This window comes from Rattus rattus, chromosome 12 (genome assembly GCF_011064425.1).
Source record: "Rattus rattus isolate New Zealand chromosome 12, Rrattus_CSIRO_v1, whole genome shotgun sequence".
Classification (NCBI taxonomy): Eukaryota; Metazoa; Chordata; class Mammalia; order Rodentia; family Muridae; genus Rattus; species Rattus rattus.
Genome location: NC_046165.1, coordinates 47,243,606 through 47,261,701, shown reverse-complemented (window position 1 = coordinate 47,261,701; position 18,096 = coordinate 47,243,606). Strand labels below are relative to the sequence as shown.

At 44.6% G+C, this 18,096-nt stretch overlaps 1 protein-coding gene across 1 annotated transcript in view; it reads left to right on the top strand.

Moving 5' to 3' along the window:
* Positions 1–18,096, top strand: part of LOC116913163 — a 126,927-nt gene that overhangs the window by 6,897 nt on the left and 101,934 nt on the right. The window contains exon 2 of the mRNA XM_032917369.1: positions 8,130–8,684. Coding sequence (XP_032773260.1) covers positions 8,130–8,684 — 555 coding nt within the window. The remainder of the gene's footprint in view (positions 1–8,129; positions 8,685–18,096) is intronic.

Below are 18,096 nucleotides of genomic sequence, written 5' to 3'. Positions count from 1 at the left end.
GGGCTAATTTCCATTCAAGTTTCAGTGGGTTTTTTTTTCCATCTATAATTGTCATAGGACGAAACTACTGAAATGCCCATGGATTAATACTACCAAAATATACCCCTATTACATCACTGTCTGGAGTTTCTATTCTATAGCATCAGAAAATTATCTGTCTAGAAAGGGTCATGACTAAGACTTGCACACTGCGAACGCACATGCGCATGCACACACACATACACACATATTTTAAATTTAGATTCCTTATGTGGTACTTCACAGAATGTGATGTTACTTCTTTTACGTCTAAAACATTATGGTTCCTATAATATGAAACTCGCTGAGTGATCATGGGTGATCATCACTATATGGCTTAGTCTAGAGTTTTGCAGTTTTAATACACTAAAGACCTGTGTCTTCCCAAGAGAAGGATTCCTAGTAGTTGACCTCTTAGGAGACTTACAGTGTGGTGGAGGGATAGAGGGGCAGGAATTGGACAGAAGGCAGAGGGAAGATGTGTACCTTCCCTGCTTGACTGTTCTCTTTCATATCTTGATCTATCTGAAAAATTAAATCCAGTAACATTTCCATTCTTCAGATTGCAGGTTACACACAGGATGTATGCAAAGGGAGATCATTATGATAAATAAATGGTCTCAGGTTCATTCAGTAGAATCCTTTTTGAGTAGAGAGGTAGCAAGTCAGGCTGATATAGTGAGGGAGAGAGATGACATTGAAGGAATACAGCATCTAGGCAAGTGAGAAGAGGGGTAGACACCACACCCGCTCACATACTTTAGGTTCGTGCCAACACTAGGAAGTGAAGACATGCTGAAGATTGTCTCATGTCTATACGGAATACACGGACACACGGACACGAAGTTATTCCTATTTTCAGATGAGAAAACTGAGGGTTGGTGAGGGTCAGAAACTTGCTCGAGTTCACATCCTGTAATACAAATCCAGTCCAGACTGATGATGATTGATTTTTTTCCCACTTTCATGCCTAACTTACCACTGAATATAAAGGTCTATTCTGGAGGCTGTGCGGATTAGGGTGAAGTGTATACAGTGGACTTTAGAACAACCACTGAAGTAGTTAAATAATAAAAACCCTTAATTTTAAAATTTTAAATTTCGCTTGAATTTACTCTATATCCTTTCTACCTCTTTCCCCCTCCAACTCGTTTATCTTCCCAGTCCTTCTCAAATTCATGACTTTTAAAAGTATTACTGTGATATATTATGTATGTAATCACATATATTATCTGCTGGTCTATTTAGTGTTGCTCCTATGTGTATGTGTTTAAGGCTGACCATTTGAGACTAGGTATCCTATTAGAGGACTTGTTCCTGGAAAAGACTGAATTAATCTCTTTCTCTCTCTCTCTCTCAGGAGAAACTAATTTTTTTTTTATCATTATAGTCAAATATGGTTTCATCATATTAAAGCCTGATTTTTTAAACAATGTTATCAAAGGGCATGGAAGTAAGTGGACTCTTTGTGCTTTCTGTTACCCAAATATCACAGAGGAAGGGTTTTTTTCTATGGCTTCTCACTGCTCTTGGACTTGGTTCTGAATCACTTGGCCTCGTTCTTTTTAACAAATATTCTATCTCTGCCCTGATCTTACTACTCAGCTTTAGTGACATAAATTCTTTCCAAAAAGCCTTTGGTTTGTCACTCTGAGACCCTTTCCACTCTGACATGGATGGATCTGTGCAAACCAACATGAAGCGCTCAACATAAGAAAGAAGAAAGATGCTTGGTTATCTGCCAGGGATTCAGGATTCAGGAAATTCAGGAAATCAAATTCTTTGATTCAGTACACATGACTAGTTTCTCTGATTAAGGCACAGCTGTGCCATCAATTCTTTGGCCTTTCTTTTGTATTTTAGCACCCACCAAAACTTTTCTGTGCATATTGTTATCCCTTGTATACAATTTCCAAGATACATTGTTTCACCACTTTTATATGCTATTCTATGAATTATATGAATGCAGTTCAGGATGACAGCTTACTTGCTAAAAACTCTCATCATCTACAGTATAGGGTGAATAGTCAGTTGACAGACGACACTGCTCTAGTGGTTTTGAGTGGGATTCTCCCCTATATTTTTGGCATTTGAATACTTGTTCCTCAGTTTGTGGCAGTGTTTGGGAAGGATTAGGGGGTGTGGCTTAGATGGAGGGCGTTTCACTGGCTTTCATCTTTCAAGAGCCACACCCAACTTCCAGTGCACTCTTTCTGCTTCCTGTTTGTGGTTTGAAACGTTGATCTCTCAGTTGCTGTGTCAGCCACCTGCTCCCTTCCTTTCACCATCATGGATTGTCAGCCTTCTAATAAAGCCAAATAACTCTTCCACAGGTCCCTCAGCCATGGCATTTTATGGGAAAGTGACCAAGACAACTCCTGTAGAGAATCCCGCCTGGTTTTCCTTCCTCCCCTCCCCACTTCTTGTCTCCCAGCAGTTGTTTAGCTCTCATTTTCAGAAAGGCAGCCAGATTTGTAGAGTGGGATGCTATGGCTTGAGGTGTCTTTATTTCGGGGACCTCTTGCCATCTATGCAATGAGCAAATTGCCAAAACTATAAACCTTGCTGCACTTTTTATTAAATACAATATTTTCCTGGGAAAAAAACAGAACAAATCAACTGCAAAAGGAGGCAGGTCCATTGGAATTTTAGCTGCCATTTGCATTAATGATTAAGGACCCTTTGCCGCCTCTCTCCATTTTGCCTGCAGCCACTGACATAATACATGTATTTAAATAATTCGCCACCCCTGAGCCAAATGTCTGCAGACCTAATAGATGGTGACTCCAGCAAGCACCCTGGTTACTTATTGAAATCAAGACTCTTTCCTGCTCATTCAGGGAATGCAACCCAAGTCCAAGGTTAGAGCTGGACCTGCTTTGGGGGGTGGAGGTTAAGTAATGCAAAGTATCCACAGAATGGCCAGAGGCCAAGGAGCACAGCTTGTGATTCCAGAATACGTCATCAAGGTAAAGTTAAACTTGTAGAAAACCATTAAGAAGGGCTCGTTGTGAGAAATGGTGAAAGCAGAGGCATAAAGAGGTAAGGTTTCAAGGATACCCAATTAAAATCCCATTTCCAAGGACTTGCTCAAGTAAGAAGTCCATCTTGAAAAAGAAAAAATTAGTGGGCATTTTAAGCTTTCTATTAATGTGTTTAACTTTTTTCTTTCTAATATGATAACATATAATGACTGCTGTTTTACTTAAATGACATTTAAAGAAAACAAATATAAACACATGTCTGTAGGTAAGGATAAACATTAAAATATGAAACATGATTGGCCCCTAAGAGGTCATGCTTCCACTTTTTTCCTATATATTTTTGTATTGATTACTTCTTTCTCCCATCGAGCACATCTGTGGGTAATGAACAGCTATTTTTTTTAAAGAAAGGAACTTTAAACATTGATATTAATCTGGAAAATGAATATCTATTAAATTGGGGGCCAAAATATCACTGGGGAACTAGAATCTGTATAATAGAGGGAAAAAGCTACAGTAATTAAAAACAGATGAACAGAAAAGCTTAGACTTTTGCAATAGTAGCAGAATTTACAGAATTACAGCACCTCTAGAATTACGGAATCTGCAAGTTCCTGCATGTGTCATTTTCTGCCAACTTTTGGGTTGTGGCAGTTTTCTTAAAATATCCTTGGAAAGGACTCCCAGAAGCCATCAACCCCATTCAGTGACAGTCCCGTTAAAGGTGCCACACTTGCTTCAGGAGCTTCTCAATCATGTCTGTCTTCCAAGTTTCTGCCACACACTTGCTGTGGAGCCAGTATTCTATAATGCCAGGGAACCCACCTCATGTCGCTTCATGTAATTTTCCTAACAAACCAATGAGGAAGGCGCTAGCCAGCTCGTGCAGCCTTGGCAACAGCATCACAGTAGGTGAAGAGTCTGAGGTCCCATGGCGGGTCACTGGTGGAAATGGGATTTCGATTTGAATCCCGTGCCATGTTCACGGTACACTAAGACTACCTCTAAAACAGTCAAAGGACCATCATGACAGTCCCCACTCCCGACACTCAACCTCCGAAGCCTATAGGAAGGCAGATTCTGTAAGTGTTCCATACACGGCTGGTTGGGCTTTCAACAGCTCTGACTGTGTAGCTCTGTTAATGCTACCCTTATACATGAGCATGAGAGGCATCCTCATTAAACTCTCTCCTCTGCTGGGAATTCCTCTTTTTATTAATTACTTGGAAATTCTATTCTTAAAAGTTACATTAACTGAAAATATTTCTGTGTTACTAAGTGAAAATAAATCGGGCAGGCAAAACATCAGGTTTCTGAAGGTCCTCGGCAGTACCGTCTATATGAAAATAATCCAGGAATGGATTTTTGGGTCTTCAGAGGTACATTTTAAAAAATGTTTGATGATACTACAAATCCTTTGACGGGTTAATACAAGCTGTATCATGTTCTCATCTATTCCACTCTGCCTAGGGATCCTCAGATAGGTAATCCATAGCTGTCCCTGTCCACAACATCCATTCTAACTTCCCAGCGATTTTCTTCGCACCTTCCGTTTAAGTTCAGATTATAGCAACGGCCCAGAAGTGGTGGCCATTTAAATTCATACTGTGAGGGAGTGTGCATGTGGAAATATGAGTATAGACTTGGCCACTAATGTTCAATCATTGACCAAATGGCCTACTTAACAACAGCTTCATTAATTCTCATTGGTAATTCAGATAGAAGTTTATTTGCTGCACGTGGCCTAAGTGATGCATTTTGCATATGTCCACTTACTGGTTTTTTTTTTCTTCTTTTAATTCTTAAGAATAATGGGAGTTGAACCGAATGCCTTAAAGGCAAAGCACCTCCCTTTCCTTGCTAACAAAGTGAGAAAAGCAGACGTGATTCTGTAGCACTCAATAAGCACTGATCTGTTTGTGCATCTCCTATGGACAAGTAAGTCACTAGATTGAAGCAAATCTCAAAGAGATAAAACAGCTGAAAACTGAGAGGAGAAAGAAAGATCCACTAAGTCAACAAGGAAAGCGCAGGCTTTGTTTGAATGAATTTTAAAGTGAGGTTTAATGAGTTATAAGTGCATAATTATATATACACACATACAATCTATTTATATATAATAAAATTTATCCTTTTGGTGTAAGAAGACAGGATGAGAGACTGGTAACCCCCAATTTGCCTTCCTTTAGCCATCATTCGACAATATGTAGTAAAAGGGCCCACGTTAAGTGTGGAACTTCCGCCTCCCCTTCAGAAAGTGTTTCCAGAGCTTCCTGACATTCAAACGTTGCTTTTCTTGGAGAAAGACTCCTGGTAGCTTCAGGGGATCTGTAACTCCAGAAAGCATTAGGATGCCCGGCGTAGCACGCCAACTGTACCGAAGAGCGGCACTGATGGCCAAAACAGAAACTTCTCCACTTTGGCTTCCAATAAGCTGTGACTTCCTCTCTGTTCTTTTTTTTTCCTTGTGGGATTTTTTGTTTTGTTTTGTTTTTAAGTTTCCTCATGATGTCTAACATCTGGTCAGAATTAAGTTACGACAGTAGTTTCTGTAATAAGACTAGGCTAATCCTAACAGTGTAGTATGACCCAGGTGACTTGAGCCCACTCCTTGTTCAAGGCTCCACTCTGCACCCAGCGGGCCCTGGATTTTCCATGCTGGTCCGGTTTTTTGTTTTTTTGTTTGTTTGTTTGTTTTTAATCATTTATAACTCAAGTGGACTAAGTGGTCTGGGACCTAATTCTAAGGGAAGTTACCTATATCCTTATCCTTATGCAAGCTCACAGCCACTAAAACCACAGCAGTATTTCAGTCCCTGACTTCTCCCTAAAGAGAATTTGGGGCACTGTGCTCCTAGCAGGAGGAGCTGACTTTGAAATTTACAGAACATCTTCTTGCCCTAATCTGCTGGTCTATAGGAGGTGGGGCCTTTGGGTTTCATATATGTATGAGAGAGAGAGAGAGAGAGAGAGAGAGAGAGAGAGAGAGAGAGAGAGAGAGAGAGGGGAGATATATGAATCAGGCGGTGTCTGTTCTCAGATGTTCCATCACAGCTCTGTGTTTCTAAGGTTAATGTTTGAAAGTTTTATGGCAATTATAGGAAAATGAGAGGAGCCATTATATTAAGGATTCTTTCTTCTTTTCAGGAATGAGTCTCTTTGCTGTGGTCTGTTCTTGCCTACTATCACTGTCTTGGTGGTGAAAGGAGATTTGAAGAAGTCTCCGCTTTGAGAGCATTCTTCCACTCTGGTAGGTAAGGCAATATAAACACTTGAAAACTGTCTTGGAAGACTTTGCCTTACGTCCGTGGGCTAGTTTGGCTGTCAGGGGTCCAGTCTGCATATTCGTTCCCAAGTTTTAGAAATTCTTTTCAAGGCAATGTCTTAAATATCTAACTTTCCCATTTAACCAAACATTGAGAGTTCCAAGATCACAGCGAATGTCTCTTATGAAGACTGTAAACAGAATGGCAGTGAAGCCATTGAAAGGGACCCCCTAAGTCAGAACAACATGGGGCTGGAGAGATGGCTTGGTGGTTAGGAGCAGTAACTGATCTTCCAGAGGTCCCGAGTTCAATTCCCAGCAGCCACATGGTGGCTCACAACCATTTGTAATGAGATCTGATGCTCTTCTCTGGTGTGTCTGAGGGACAGCTACAGGGTAGTCATATACATTAAAAATAAATAAATCTTTTTAAAAATGAATTTGGAGGCACCCAGATGAATCCTCTTTAATTTTCACTTTATTTCAGTTATATAGTTCACAGCTGTGGTATGACTGGCAAGAGTGGTAGCTCATGGAAAAGCCTGAGTTCAAAGGAATTGAAATTGAGCGTGGAATGTGAAATCGAGGACTCCTGCTTCTAAGAAGACTGGAAATACTTGATTGAAGGAAGCGATCCTGCAGTAGCAGCAGAATTAGCAATCCCCAGTGACCTTGTAAAGTATGTACGGGCCAGTGTTTAGCACCTGGTGTTCCTGACAAGAAAAAAACTGGCTTCTGACCAGCTTCTGGAGGCAGACAATCACTTACCATCTCCTTTCCTATCCTTTACTGCAGAAGAGAGTGTGCAAACTGCTAAGTACCTGTGACTCTGTGACTCGGTGACTAGGACATTTTTTGAGAGGTTAGGTGTCCCCAGGAACACAGCACCAAGTTCCTGAGTACTCTTAGCATGAATCTTTTGGTAAATTTGCACAATGGGCCAGTATCCTCTTATTTTCTTTCTTTGCACTGGGGCCCTGGCAGCCAGAGGGGAAAATAGCCGTTCACACAGGGAACTGGCCTAAGTTTAAATCAAGCAAGCCTAGTGGGATGGTAATGACATTCCCAGCATCCACGGTTCTGCCTTCAGGATATGTGAAGCTAGAAAACAATGTCATTCATTCAACATTTATAGAGAGCACACAATGTACAGTGGCACCGCGCAAGTACTGGAGGGCAGGCAAAGTGCAAAACCTAACCCCCTCATGAGGGTTCCTGCCAGGAAGAGCATGTCAACTGTAACACAGACCTTGCACTTTTGGGAAGAATTCTTGGGTGGATAAAGTCTGCTTACTTAAGATAAGCATGGAAAAATATACCAACAGCTCCATGTACCTTTTAGGAATAGGACTGATAAGTGGGGTTTTAACCATATTTTCTAAGGTGTTAGTGCGCTAGGAGATTAAGGTGTTCTCAGTTTACTTTGCATTACTTGTATATCTGGACAGTTGGCAGAATCTTAATAAAGAGAAGGCCAGCACTTCTATGTGAAAGTGGTTAACTTTGAGGGAAAGTGGCTTCCAAGGAAAACAAAAAGGTAACATTTTCATCTAACTTGATCCCAACCACCACTGAAGTATCCTAACACCCTGGGCACACCCTCTGTGCCCAGGTTCAACCTTAGCGCCAGATTGAGCAGTGCACCTCAGTATCCTGGAGTCTACTGCAAGTACATAGTTCCCTGCATCCTGGGTCTCCTGCCTGGCGCCTTCAAGGTCGCCATGGCAACCATGGGGTACCAAGACCAGTCCCAGAACGTCCAGCCTAGAAATCCAAACTGGCAGCGGTGGCACGAGCGAGTCACCTCAGCTCCTCCCCCGAGGGGATTGCGCGATCCTCTGCCTTGGGCGCTACTTGTGTAGCATCAGTGGCCGAGCGCTCCGCGGGCCCCAGACCGGCCGGGATCCTGAGCACGAGCGCGCCACGCCGCCTTCTCATCTGGTTTCTCTGCGGGGCCCGCAGCTCCTCCGGGCCAGACAGGCGTCCCATCCTTCCAAGGCTTTACGGATTTCCGGGGGCGACGAATTTTGCCTCGGTCCCTACGAGCATCTCTCCGCTTCGCTCCCCCGCCCCTCGCGACTCCCCCCACCCCTGGGCGCGCGCGCGCACACTCACTCACACTCGCAGGCGCGCGTGCGCACGCCCGCGCGCCCCGAGCCGCGGAGTCTCCAGCGCCCCTGAGCAGATCCCACTCTCCCGGGCGCTGCTACTCACACAGGCTTCTAGCCGCCACGGGGCGTCCTCTGTCTGCGGCAGCGGTGGCGGCGCGAGCGGAGGCTGCAGTCTAGCCCGGTCTGACTGCTCTGCGCCCTGGACAGAGTCCGGCAGAAGCGGGATCGGGAGGAGAAGCCGAGGCGAGGAGGAGCCGCGCCGCGCCCGGCGCTCGCTTGCCTCGAATCCCCGCACCGCGGCCCCAGGTAAGCGGCTCCGCGGCCCGCAGCATCCCTGGGGCGTAGGGACTCGCCGCCTAGGAGGGGTTCCCGGTCCCGCCCCCGAGGCGGCCGGGGAACAAGGCACGGAGGGGAGTGGGCGAGGGGGGAGGGGAGCGGAGCTGGAGGTAAGACTGGAAGGCGGCGGTGTGGGGGAGCCCCCTGCGCCCTTCCCCGACGCTCCCCGGGCTCCCGCACTTTTACGAGCCGGGGGTGCCCGGCGCCCCACACAGATGTTCTCCGTTCTTTTTATCGCTGGCCCGCCAGTGTCTGCTCGGGCTCCGCGCCTACCACGCACCAACCGCCTCCCCTGCACCTTGGACAGCGCATCCCGCCTCTCGCCTTCCAGGGACCGCACCCGGGACCCTGCCCTGCCCGCGCAGCCCTCCGGTTGTTCCCTTCTTTCCACACTGTCCTCCTCCTGTCTTGCATAGCATCTCCCCGCCTTGGCGTTCTCCACTCTGGCGCGGGCCAGAAACTTTCCTCTCTGCCCGATCTGCGCGAGGTACTATTGTTGTTATTTGTGTCTTTCCCTCTCTGCTGGAACTGGACACAAGGACAGGTCTTCCTCTGCGGGCGATTGCCTGCCTTGCCCAGTCCAAGACCGCACTGGGCAGCGGGACTTGGACACCCGACCGGCGCCTCGGCAGCTAGACGCCCGCGGGTTCCCCGCCTCTCTGGACACGTGCACTCCTCCCACGGACCCGGCCCCTCCCGGACCACCCTATGTCCTCCCCCTGCATGGCCACTGCCACCCCATAGGTTGGACACCCGGGATCGCGGGCTCTGATTGGCTGATCATATAACCCCGCCTCCTCGGAGGGGGTGGTTCTGGAGTGTTGTGGTTGTCATCCCGCAGCGAGCACATGGGGGAAGTGGGGTCGACAGGTGGGGAAGCCCAGCTCTGTGGCATAGGCATCCCCATGTATGTAACTGTAGTTCCTTCAGCTTGCACCCTTCACTTTACTCCCTCTCCTGCAGTCTCCCACTGTTATAACATTAAAATATTTTAAATTTTGTTGAGATTATGTTTGTTCAGTGGTAGCGATTTTTAAAAGCTTTAGGAGAATGCCGGAAACGAATGCACAAGAGATTCATGACAAACTGGGCTGCAATTTGAGTTTGGTTCTTTGGGGGAAGTAATGAAGAGTCATTAAGGGATATGAAGAAGGTGGAGAAAGGAGAAAGGAGAAAGGAAATGGATTGATGGCAGAGACGGTTGCTTATGAACCCAAAGAAGGAAGTGGTGGGTCTTTTGTAGGTTGCGACGTGAAAAAGTCCCTGGAGCTCTAGCGGGAGGCAGCTGCATTCTGCGGAAGACTGCTCTCTGGAAAAGTAGTAATTTTGTCTACTACTTAGGTCGTGATTAACACACTTTGCTTTTGTTTTGCTAGCGTTGCACTCTTGATAGTAGACTTATAGTAATAATGTCCGCGCACGTAATGGATATTGATTATTCTGCTTTCTTGTAATATGCAGATTTGCTAATGGTAATGAATTTCATCCCTCTAGAGGGAAGCATTAGTTAAAGTGCTTTTGAAATATGGTGAGACAAGACGGATGGGCACTGTGTAAAATCTAGAGACTGTCCTGACATTGTGCAGTGCCATTCCAGAAATCTGTACAAATGACTTTTATTTCTCTTCATTTCAAAGCCTGATTGCCTCTGGCATTTTCGAGCCCTAATTCCTACAGGCTGTTTTGATGTTGTGTCTGAACATCTTAAGAATATTGTAATTCTCATCTTTGTAACCTTGTCAATGCAAAGCAAGCGGCAAGGGATGCAGGGTAATGTTGACAGTTTTATAGTGAGTACACCATGTGTCATTTCATCTGTAAGCTGGTGAAATATGCAAAAGGAACATGGCAGGGCTGTAATTATCCAGGGACCCAGATCCTAACCAAATGAGAGTCATTCGAGGCTATTCCAGGGAGAGCAATTCAATTATGTTTAAGACGAAAACATTTTAAAGATTCCTATGTGTAAAGGGTACCACTAGTTGAATGGTCTTTGAACACATTGGTAGCACATGTTAAGTAAAATGGCTCCTTTAATAAGTGAGATGATTCAAAGGAGCTGACAAAGCTTCCCAATTTTTCCATTATATAAATAGGAAGAAGAGCCTTGCTCTCTGGAAGGCTTCACAATCAAGGGACAAGGCTTGACGCATCTGATACATCTGAAGTCATTGCCGTTGCTGAGAAAATGATTCTGACTGTGTTTTTATTTCTCTAGTTCATGCTCTGATTTTCTCACATGGCTTTAGATGCTGGCTGCAGGCCGACGAAATTTATATGTGTGTAGACTGGAAAAGAATGTGTGTGATAGCACAAACATATATGAGTATTGCAAAATAAATATTTATGTTTGCACGCAGTTATAAACTGATACATATAATTTTAGGGTACAGGCAATGCATTTATATTCATATATACATTATTGTCGGCCTCAGAAATTTTGCTCATCTCTTCTTGTCCAAAAGGTGGCCCTGTTTAAAACTGTAAAAACATTATCAGCAGTAGAATTGGCCAATAGATCACAGAAACAGACAATAGTATTTTGTTGCCTGGCAACCACCTACTGTGGATGAGAAACAGAGAAGTGACAGCTGCTTGCACATCCCAGTCCTCAACTGTGGCCAGGGGCATCGAAGCCCTCCAGGACACATATCTGCAAGTTTTACTTCAGACAGATGAACCCATCTCTTTAAAAAATGCCAGTAACGTAATTTTGAATTCTTTGGCTGTAATAAGAACTCTGAGGTGATGAAATGAAGCAGTTCATTTCTATTACCCCCTTTTAAGCCTGGTGTAAACAGAAAAACCAGAGTGGGAGGGAGGTGTATAACCTGCGCATTCTTCCTTTTAGAATCATTAAACATCGCAAGCACACGTTCACCGCTGCCAGGTGCTCTTAGGATGTTATAAAAGCTTGAGTTAGGTCCGTGATACCTAAGTAGATGGCAGCCTTTTACTGCTAAAAGCCAAGTAGAGAGAAACGCTCTCTAGCTTAGCCATTTAATTCTGAGCATTACTGAGGCACAGGAGGGATGCCACAGCCTGGTGACAGCCCACAGGGTAGCTTGCTTCCCTGGGATCCCCTGGGATGAAATTCCTTGATGATTTTCTCCCATTTCTCCTCCAAATTATTGGTTCTTTGTTCTTTTTTTTCCCCATTGGAATTTGTGGCCGGGATTAAATCAGGATACTTAGAAAGTACATAGTAATTACAAGTGAAGACCAGGATGGACACACTAGGCTAGGTAGGCTGTGGGCTGAGATGCGCTGCACACAGTTTAGTCTGCATTCAGCCCCATGGGCCCGCCTCCTTCCCACCACCTGCAGGCTCTGTGCCTTGCTAATTGTTTATAGTTCAGAACAATCTTTAATACTCTCCTATTCTGTGTGAGCATCCTAGTGTGTGTACATGCATGTACACGTGTGTGTGCGTGGGGGGGCACATGTACCTTTGTGTACAGGGTCATTCTCAAGCATAGGCGGATGTTGTTCTATTTACCCAAGTACTCTCCACTTTATTTTCTGAGACAGGGCCTCTTGGTGGACTCAGGCTTGCTGATTAGGCTAGACAGGCTGGCCCAGGAGCCCAAGTCCCAGGGGCACACTTGCCACCACATCCCCAGTGCCGGGACTACAAGGACCCACCATTTTAAAAACATTTTTAAATCTCTCTCTCTCTCTCTCTCTCTCTCTCTCTCTCTCTCTCTCTCTCTCTCTCTCTCTCTCTCTCTCCAACAAATTCAGGTCATTCTGCTTGTTCAGCAAATAACTCACCAACTACATTATCTTGTCAGTCCCCACGACATTTTTGACAGTGGTGAGATTCAAGATTGTGTTGGTCAGTTTGTCTTTCTGCAAGAATTCAGATATTACAGGCAAGCTGACAGATGACAGTAGCTGCCTTTCCTACATCGTAAGTGATCTAGGGCCTTTGGCGAAGAGGGAACTGGTTGCAGTGTGTCATATCCACGTCAGGGCTCTAGCAAAGCCATCTTTCCGGGTTCTACATGTTGGTGGAGGGCAAGTCTCTGCAGCTCTAATACAAGTTCTTCCCGAACTCAGCAACGATCGTGAGCATATCATCGGTGCAAACTTAGTCCACTTATCACGTCTAGCATTTCTACTAACTTAGGAACTGTCTGGTATACACGGCACGTTTGGAGGGTCTTCATGCTAGTAAAGGATCTCTATTCCCTCAGCCTGTTGCTGATGAGAACAGTAAACTTTTATAACACAACCCCCGGTAGAGGGATCAAGGTGGACAATTGGGGGAGCGACGTAGTGACAGTATTAAGTGCCATGGAAGAGGCATTTTCACCAGAAAACTTGCAGACTTGCAGGGCATGAATTGATTTGCAGCATGTTTAACCTAGCTCTGGAAGCCTGCTAGTAATGTGTTCTAGCCAGGGAGACTTTCAAACAGTATAATAGCTTGGCACATTTCAACTGAACTTCACTGATACAAAACATTTTCCATTGTCTGAGCATAGTTTGTCCAGGGCACGTACTTGTTTTGGAACTTCGAACATTAATCTGAATTTCAAGGTCATTTAAGGTGAGAAAAATTGTGAACCATTTATAAATGCATTTGCATAGTGTGATGTTAAATACTTGATAGCCACACACATTTCATCTGCTGGAATCTTGGAATTTTTGTCTCCTTCTATTTTCTTAGAGAAGATAATGTGTTTATAGGTACAAAGAGATCATACATGACACTTTATACCTCTTTCTTTTGCTGTTTCTATCCTTGTGATAGAATACAGCTAGTCAGTTTGCTATTTTCTTTTTAATGTGGTGAAGAGATGGTTTAAATAAAAGATGTTTACAGTTTCAATTTCCTTATGCCACCTTCTGCTCTTAGAACCCATAAACTCTCACCCACCCAGATGGGATTATTACAAAAACAAACAAGTAAATGCATAATCTGCCCGCCATTGTCACCCTCCAGGCTAGGCAGCCAAGCATCTCTTCCCAGTCTTAGGGATGTTTTTACCTCTGCAGAAGGATAAGTGCATATGGATTGAAAGGTCTATGACTCTTGTGGGCAGAACTAGTATTTGACTAGAAGATATGTGTGTGGTCATATTTGAAGTGAGGATTGTAGCAGGAAATAGTAAGAAGGATTTTCCATCCCATGCTAAGCCAGGCACCGGCAGGCCATGTGGCACCAGTGGGGTGTTCTCATCTCAGTAGACTCTCTGACCCTTTGCTCTCAAAATGTCTCCACCCCACTTACTAAGTTCCCTTGGTGAGTCGCTACCACACCAGCCACATGCATCCAAATTCCACATGCCCTGTACCTTTCTCTTGAACTCAGTTGAGTCGCCGTGTGAAGGAAAACACCACACAAACTTAGTTTAGAATCAACAGGTGACTCAACCGCTGGGCACAGCTACTAACATCATAATTAGTAAGCCATACTAAGTTAAATCCTCCGGTCGCAGATCCATCTAACATCCGGCTAACACCTCAAATCCATCTAACTGTGGGCCTCAGTCTCTTTTCTCCTTTCTTCCTCCTTCCTACCTGGAAGTCCCGCCTACTCCTCGACCAGTGATTGGTCCCCTGAAATCTTTATTCATTAGGGGAAGATCCATACTTATTCAAAAATTGGGGAGTTTTTCCCAGCTTTTTTGATAATACAACCCACTGTAGCACCTGGAACAGCATTCAAGACCTGCAGCACGGACTGGCAGGTGGAAGATGGGCCATTCGCCTTCCTTTTTTCTCCTTGTCACAATGCAAATATTTCAGTCATTCTCCTTAGGATATAGAGAAGACATGACTGTGATTTACTAGTAGCTTTTCTATTAAAATAATCTGAGATAGCTAACTTAGCCAGTGATAATTTGGAATATACCTCCCGCCAGAGTAAATAGCCAGGATTATTGATTTCACACAAATACAGCTATCCCTAGGGTAGAGCAGCTCTTTAAGGGCCCTCAGCGGCATAACAAAGGTTCTGGCTGTAAGTCCGAAGGAATACCTTATTTAGTTGGCACTGGAGGGTGAAGCTTTCGAGCTCCAGGGTAATTATCCAGACTGGAATGCGGCCAAGGGTTGGTGGCCAACATCTCAAATGGTGGGGAGAGAGCCATGGATGAGGTCTTTAGTGACTACAAGTGACTCAAGCCTGCGCTTTTGTCTCAGTTGCAAGGTGACACCTTGTGCATTTCGAATGCCTCAGAAGCCATTGTGCACCTGGGGGATAGAGCCCAGAGTCACTATCCAGATGCCCTTTGAGAAAGACCTTTATCCTGAGGAACCTTGGTGCTGGAGAGTGGATGAGGACCCTAGCCCAAGTTCTAATTGCTCAGGCCTTCACTTTCTCACTGCTTAGCTGTTTGCCTCCTAAGTAGGATTTTATTCCTGTCCGCATGTCAGTGAGTCTCTGTTAACACACAAGCTGATGGTTAAAGTATAGGTCGAGCATCCCTAGTCAGAGAGTTCATAGTCCACAAGGAGAAAATCCCACACCTGACTGACACCACGGGGTGGGGTTGGGTTGCTCTCAGGATGTGGGGTAAAGTTTCCTTCCGGCTACATGGATATAAAACATAACTGAATTTTATGTTTGGGTCTCATCCTTAAGATGTCTCATTATATGTATGTAAATTCACAATAATATTAAAAACTTCTGGTCCTGATTAGTTTGGATGGTGGATTTCAACCTAGGCCTTTTAGGCATAAGATACTCACTTATACATATTAGTGAGCAGTAGACATTTGTCTGGTCCTAGTAGTGAAATTGTACCTACTATTTTAGTAGGTAAGGGCCATTGTTTCTTTTTGGTCTAGGAGCGCCTTCAGTACCGTCGAGATTATTTCTTCTACAGACATTTACTGAGCACTTACTATATGAACAGTACTGCACTTATTATATGAACAGTACTGCACTTACTATATGAACAGTATTGCACTTACTATATGAACAGTACCGCACTTACTATATGAACAGTACCGCACTTACTATATGAACAGTACCACACTTCCACACTTTTTTTTTTTTTTTTTGGTTTTTTTTTTTTCCGGAGCTGGGGACCGAACCCAGGGCCTTGCGCTCGCTAGGCAAGCGCTTTACCACTGAGCTAAATCCCCAACCCCAGTACCACACTTACTATATGAACTGTACTGCACTTACTATATGAACAGTACTGCACTTACTATATGAACAGTACTGCACTTACTATATGAACAGTACTGCACTTACTATATGAACAGTACCGCATTTACTATATGAACAGTACTGCACTTACTATATGAACAGTACCACACTTACTATATGAACAGTACTGCATTTGGCCCTGGGGTTTATAGTGACTCTTAATACATCATTCCAGCTGTTTGGAGAGAACATTTTTACGTCTAGAAAATTGCACCAATTCATTGTGGTCTTTAGAGGAGTTGACAGGGCCCATCAAAGGTTTTGAACTTTAGTGGGATCTGTAGGCCCACCTCAAACCTGCCTGTTCAGAGAACTCTCCGGATGTGCTTGTCACGCATCAATTTGCAGATCCTACCAATGTGCAGGGGCAGTAGACGGAGTAAGCTTTATATCCAGTGTCATACACTGCATGCTCCTGTACTGGCTTACAGAATTCTTCTGTAAAGTTCTCCTACTCTCTACCTGAGGCTGTTTCCTCTCATGTACTGGATAGCTTGGTAGTGCCCTCTAGTAAACGGCCTCCAGAGACAAAGCCGAGCTTTGTTGTACCCCAGACCATGATGTCCATGATAGTCACAATGGATACTCTGTCCTGTGTCCTGGAGTTCCACCATGACACTGCTCCTCAGTAACCCAGGGACGCTGCCTGTTAACCTAGGGACTAGTGGCTGTGTCACTTCTACTAGTTTCCGCTAGGATCCTTTCCTACACAAGTAGCTTGTATCAGTTCCGTTCCAAGGCCTACTTCTGTGGAGACCCACACAGGACATAGCAGAACCCGTCTTGTTTCCCATGTGTTTATTTTTTACCTTGATGCAAGTTTGGGAGCTCAGTGTTGGGTGATAGAGCCCTCCTGAAGGCTATGCATGGATCTCAGTTTAGATTTGGAGCTTGGTAAGATCACCCTGGCAGATGTGTAGGTAATAGACTAATGGGAGAAGGACTGGGGGCATGGCGACCAGGTGAGAAGTAGCCCTGCCCTGGCAAGCAGCAGTAAGCACTTGTACAACGCTGGTAAGGAGCTCCTAGTCTGCTGTGGAGATGCAGGAGAAGGTAGGAGATGCAGTTTAATAGATGCTGCCCAGAAAAGTCAGCACCACCCAGACACCTGCGACATGTAGTGAGTTAGCTCACGACCATGCCCGAGGGAAGCTTCAGTCTTCCACCCTGGCCTGTGCCCCTGCTCTGCCCATCAGACTCAACAGCCCAGAAATGGCTGGGACTCTTTCTGTCTAGCTTCTAAGCACACTCGGGCTCTCGAGAGTTAAATTGTACAATTCAGGCATAAATAAAAGAAGACAAAAAGATAAATTGCTGAGTATAAATAATTCACCATTAGGTCATTAAAGGAGGAACATTAGATTTTACAGGAAGGACTTGGAGAGGCATAGAGAACAGTCGGAGAGATCTTTGACACATACTCATGTTGTGATGAATAGTGACTTTCTTTCTCCCTCGCTTGTGGCCAAGAAGTGATGTTCCTCCAGCATCAGGTTCTGGGCGAGGAACATGGCTGCTGTACTGTGTCTATTGTTCTCTCCATCTGACAGCAGATACTTTAGCTAAGTGAGTGAGAAGTAGCCGGGGTGGGGCTGGCTTTCCTCTTTTTGTTCTGCATCACGCCCAGCTCCCAACTGCAGTTTCTCTTGCCAGTGTTTAGTCCACAAGCTCCCAATGGAGATCAAGGGCTACTGAGACCGAGAGAAAGAAAGCGTAAATCCATAAAGGGAACTGTTTTGAATTAAATGCTTAATTATGAAACGAGCGAGTTAGAGCTTGTTAGATGATATGAAGTAAGATAAGGTAGGCTTCTAATTAGTATTGTGTGAATACTAATATTCTGCCTCTGTCTGAGGTAAGCTGAATAATCAAACAAGGGCAGCCTATCACCACCCTTTTCCCCCTTTTCTAAAGTGCCATTGAGTCAATGACAAACAGAGACCAAATTATGAAAAGCTAAAGAATAGGTCTGCAAAGAGCTTACCGGTATATGACTATCATGGAGAACAAATCGGTAGGACAGCAAAAAGTGAGCATCGTAGAGGACAGGGGCACTATGGGAGAAAGACAATGAAATACAAGAGGCCTTGCTCGTGGAGAATGTTGCACATATGTGGCTGGTGTTTGAATTCAATTATGCCTTTCACTTTAAGGTAACAGCGGGTTCACTACAGAGATCTTAGGTGTCTCTTAGCCAGATCCTGCAAGGTCAAA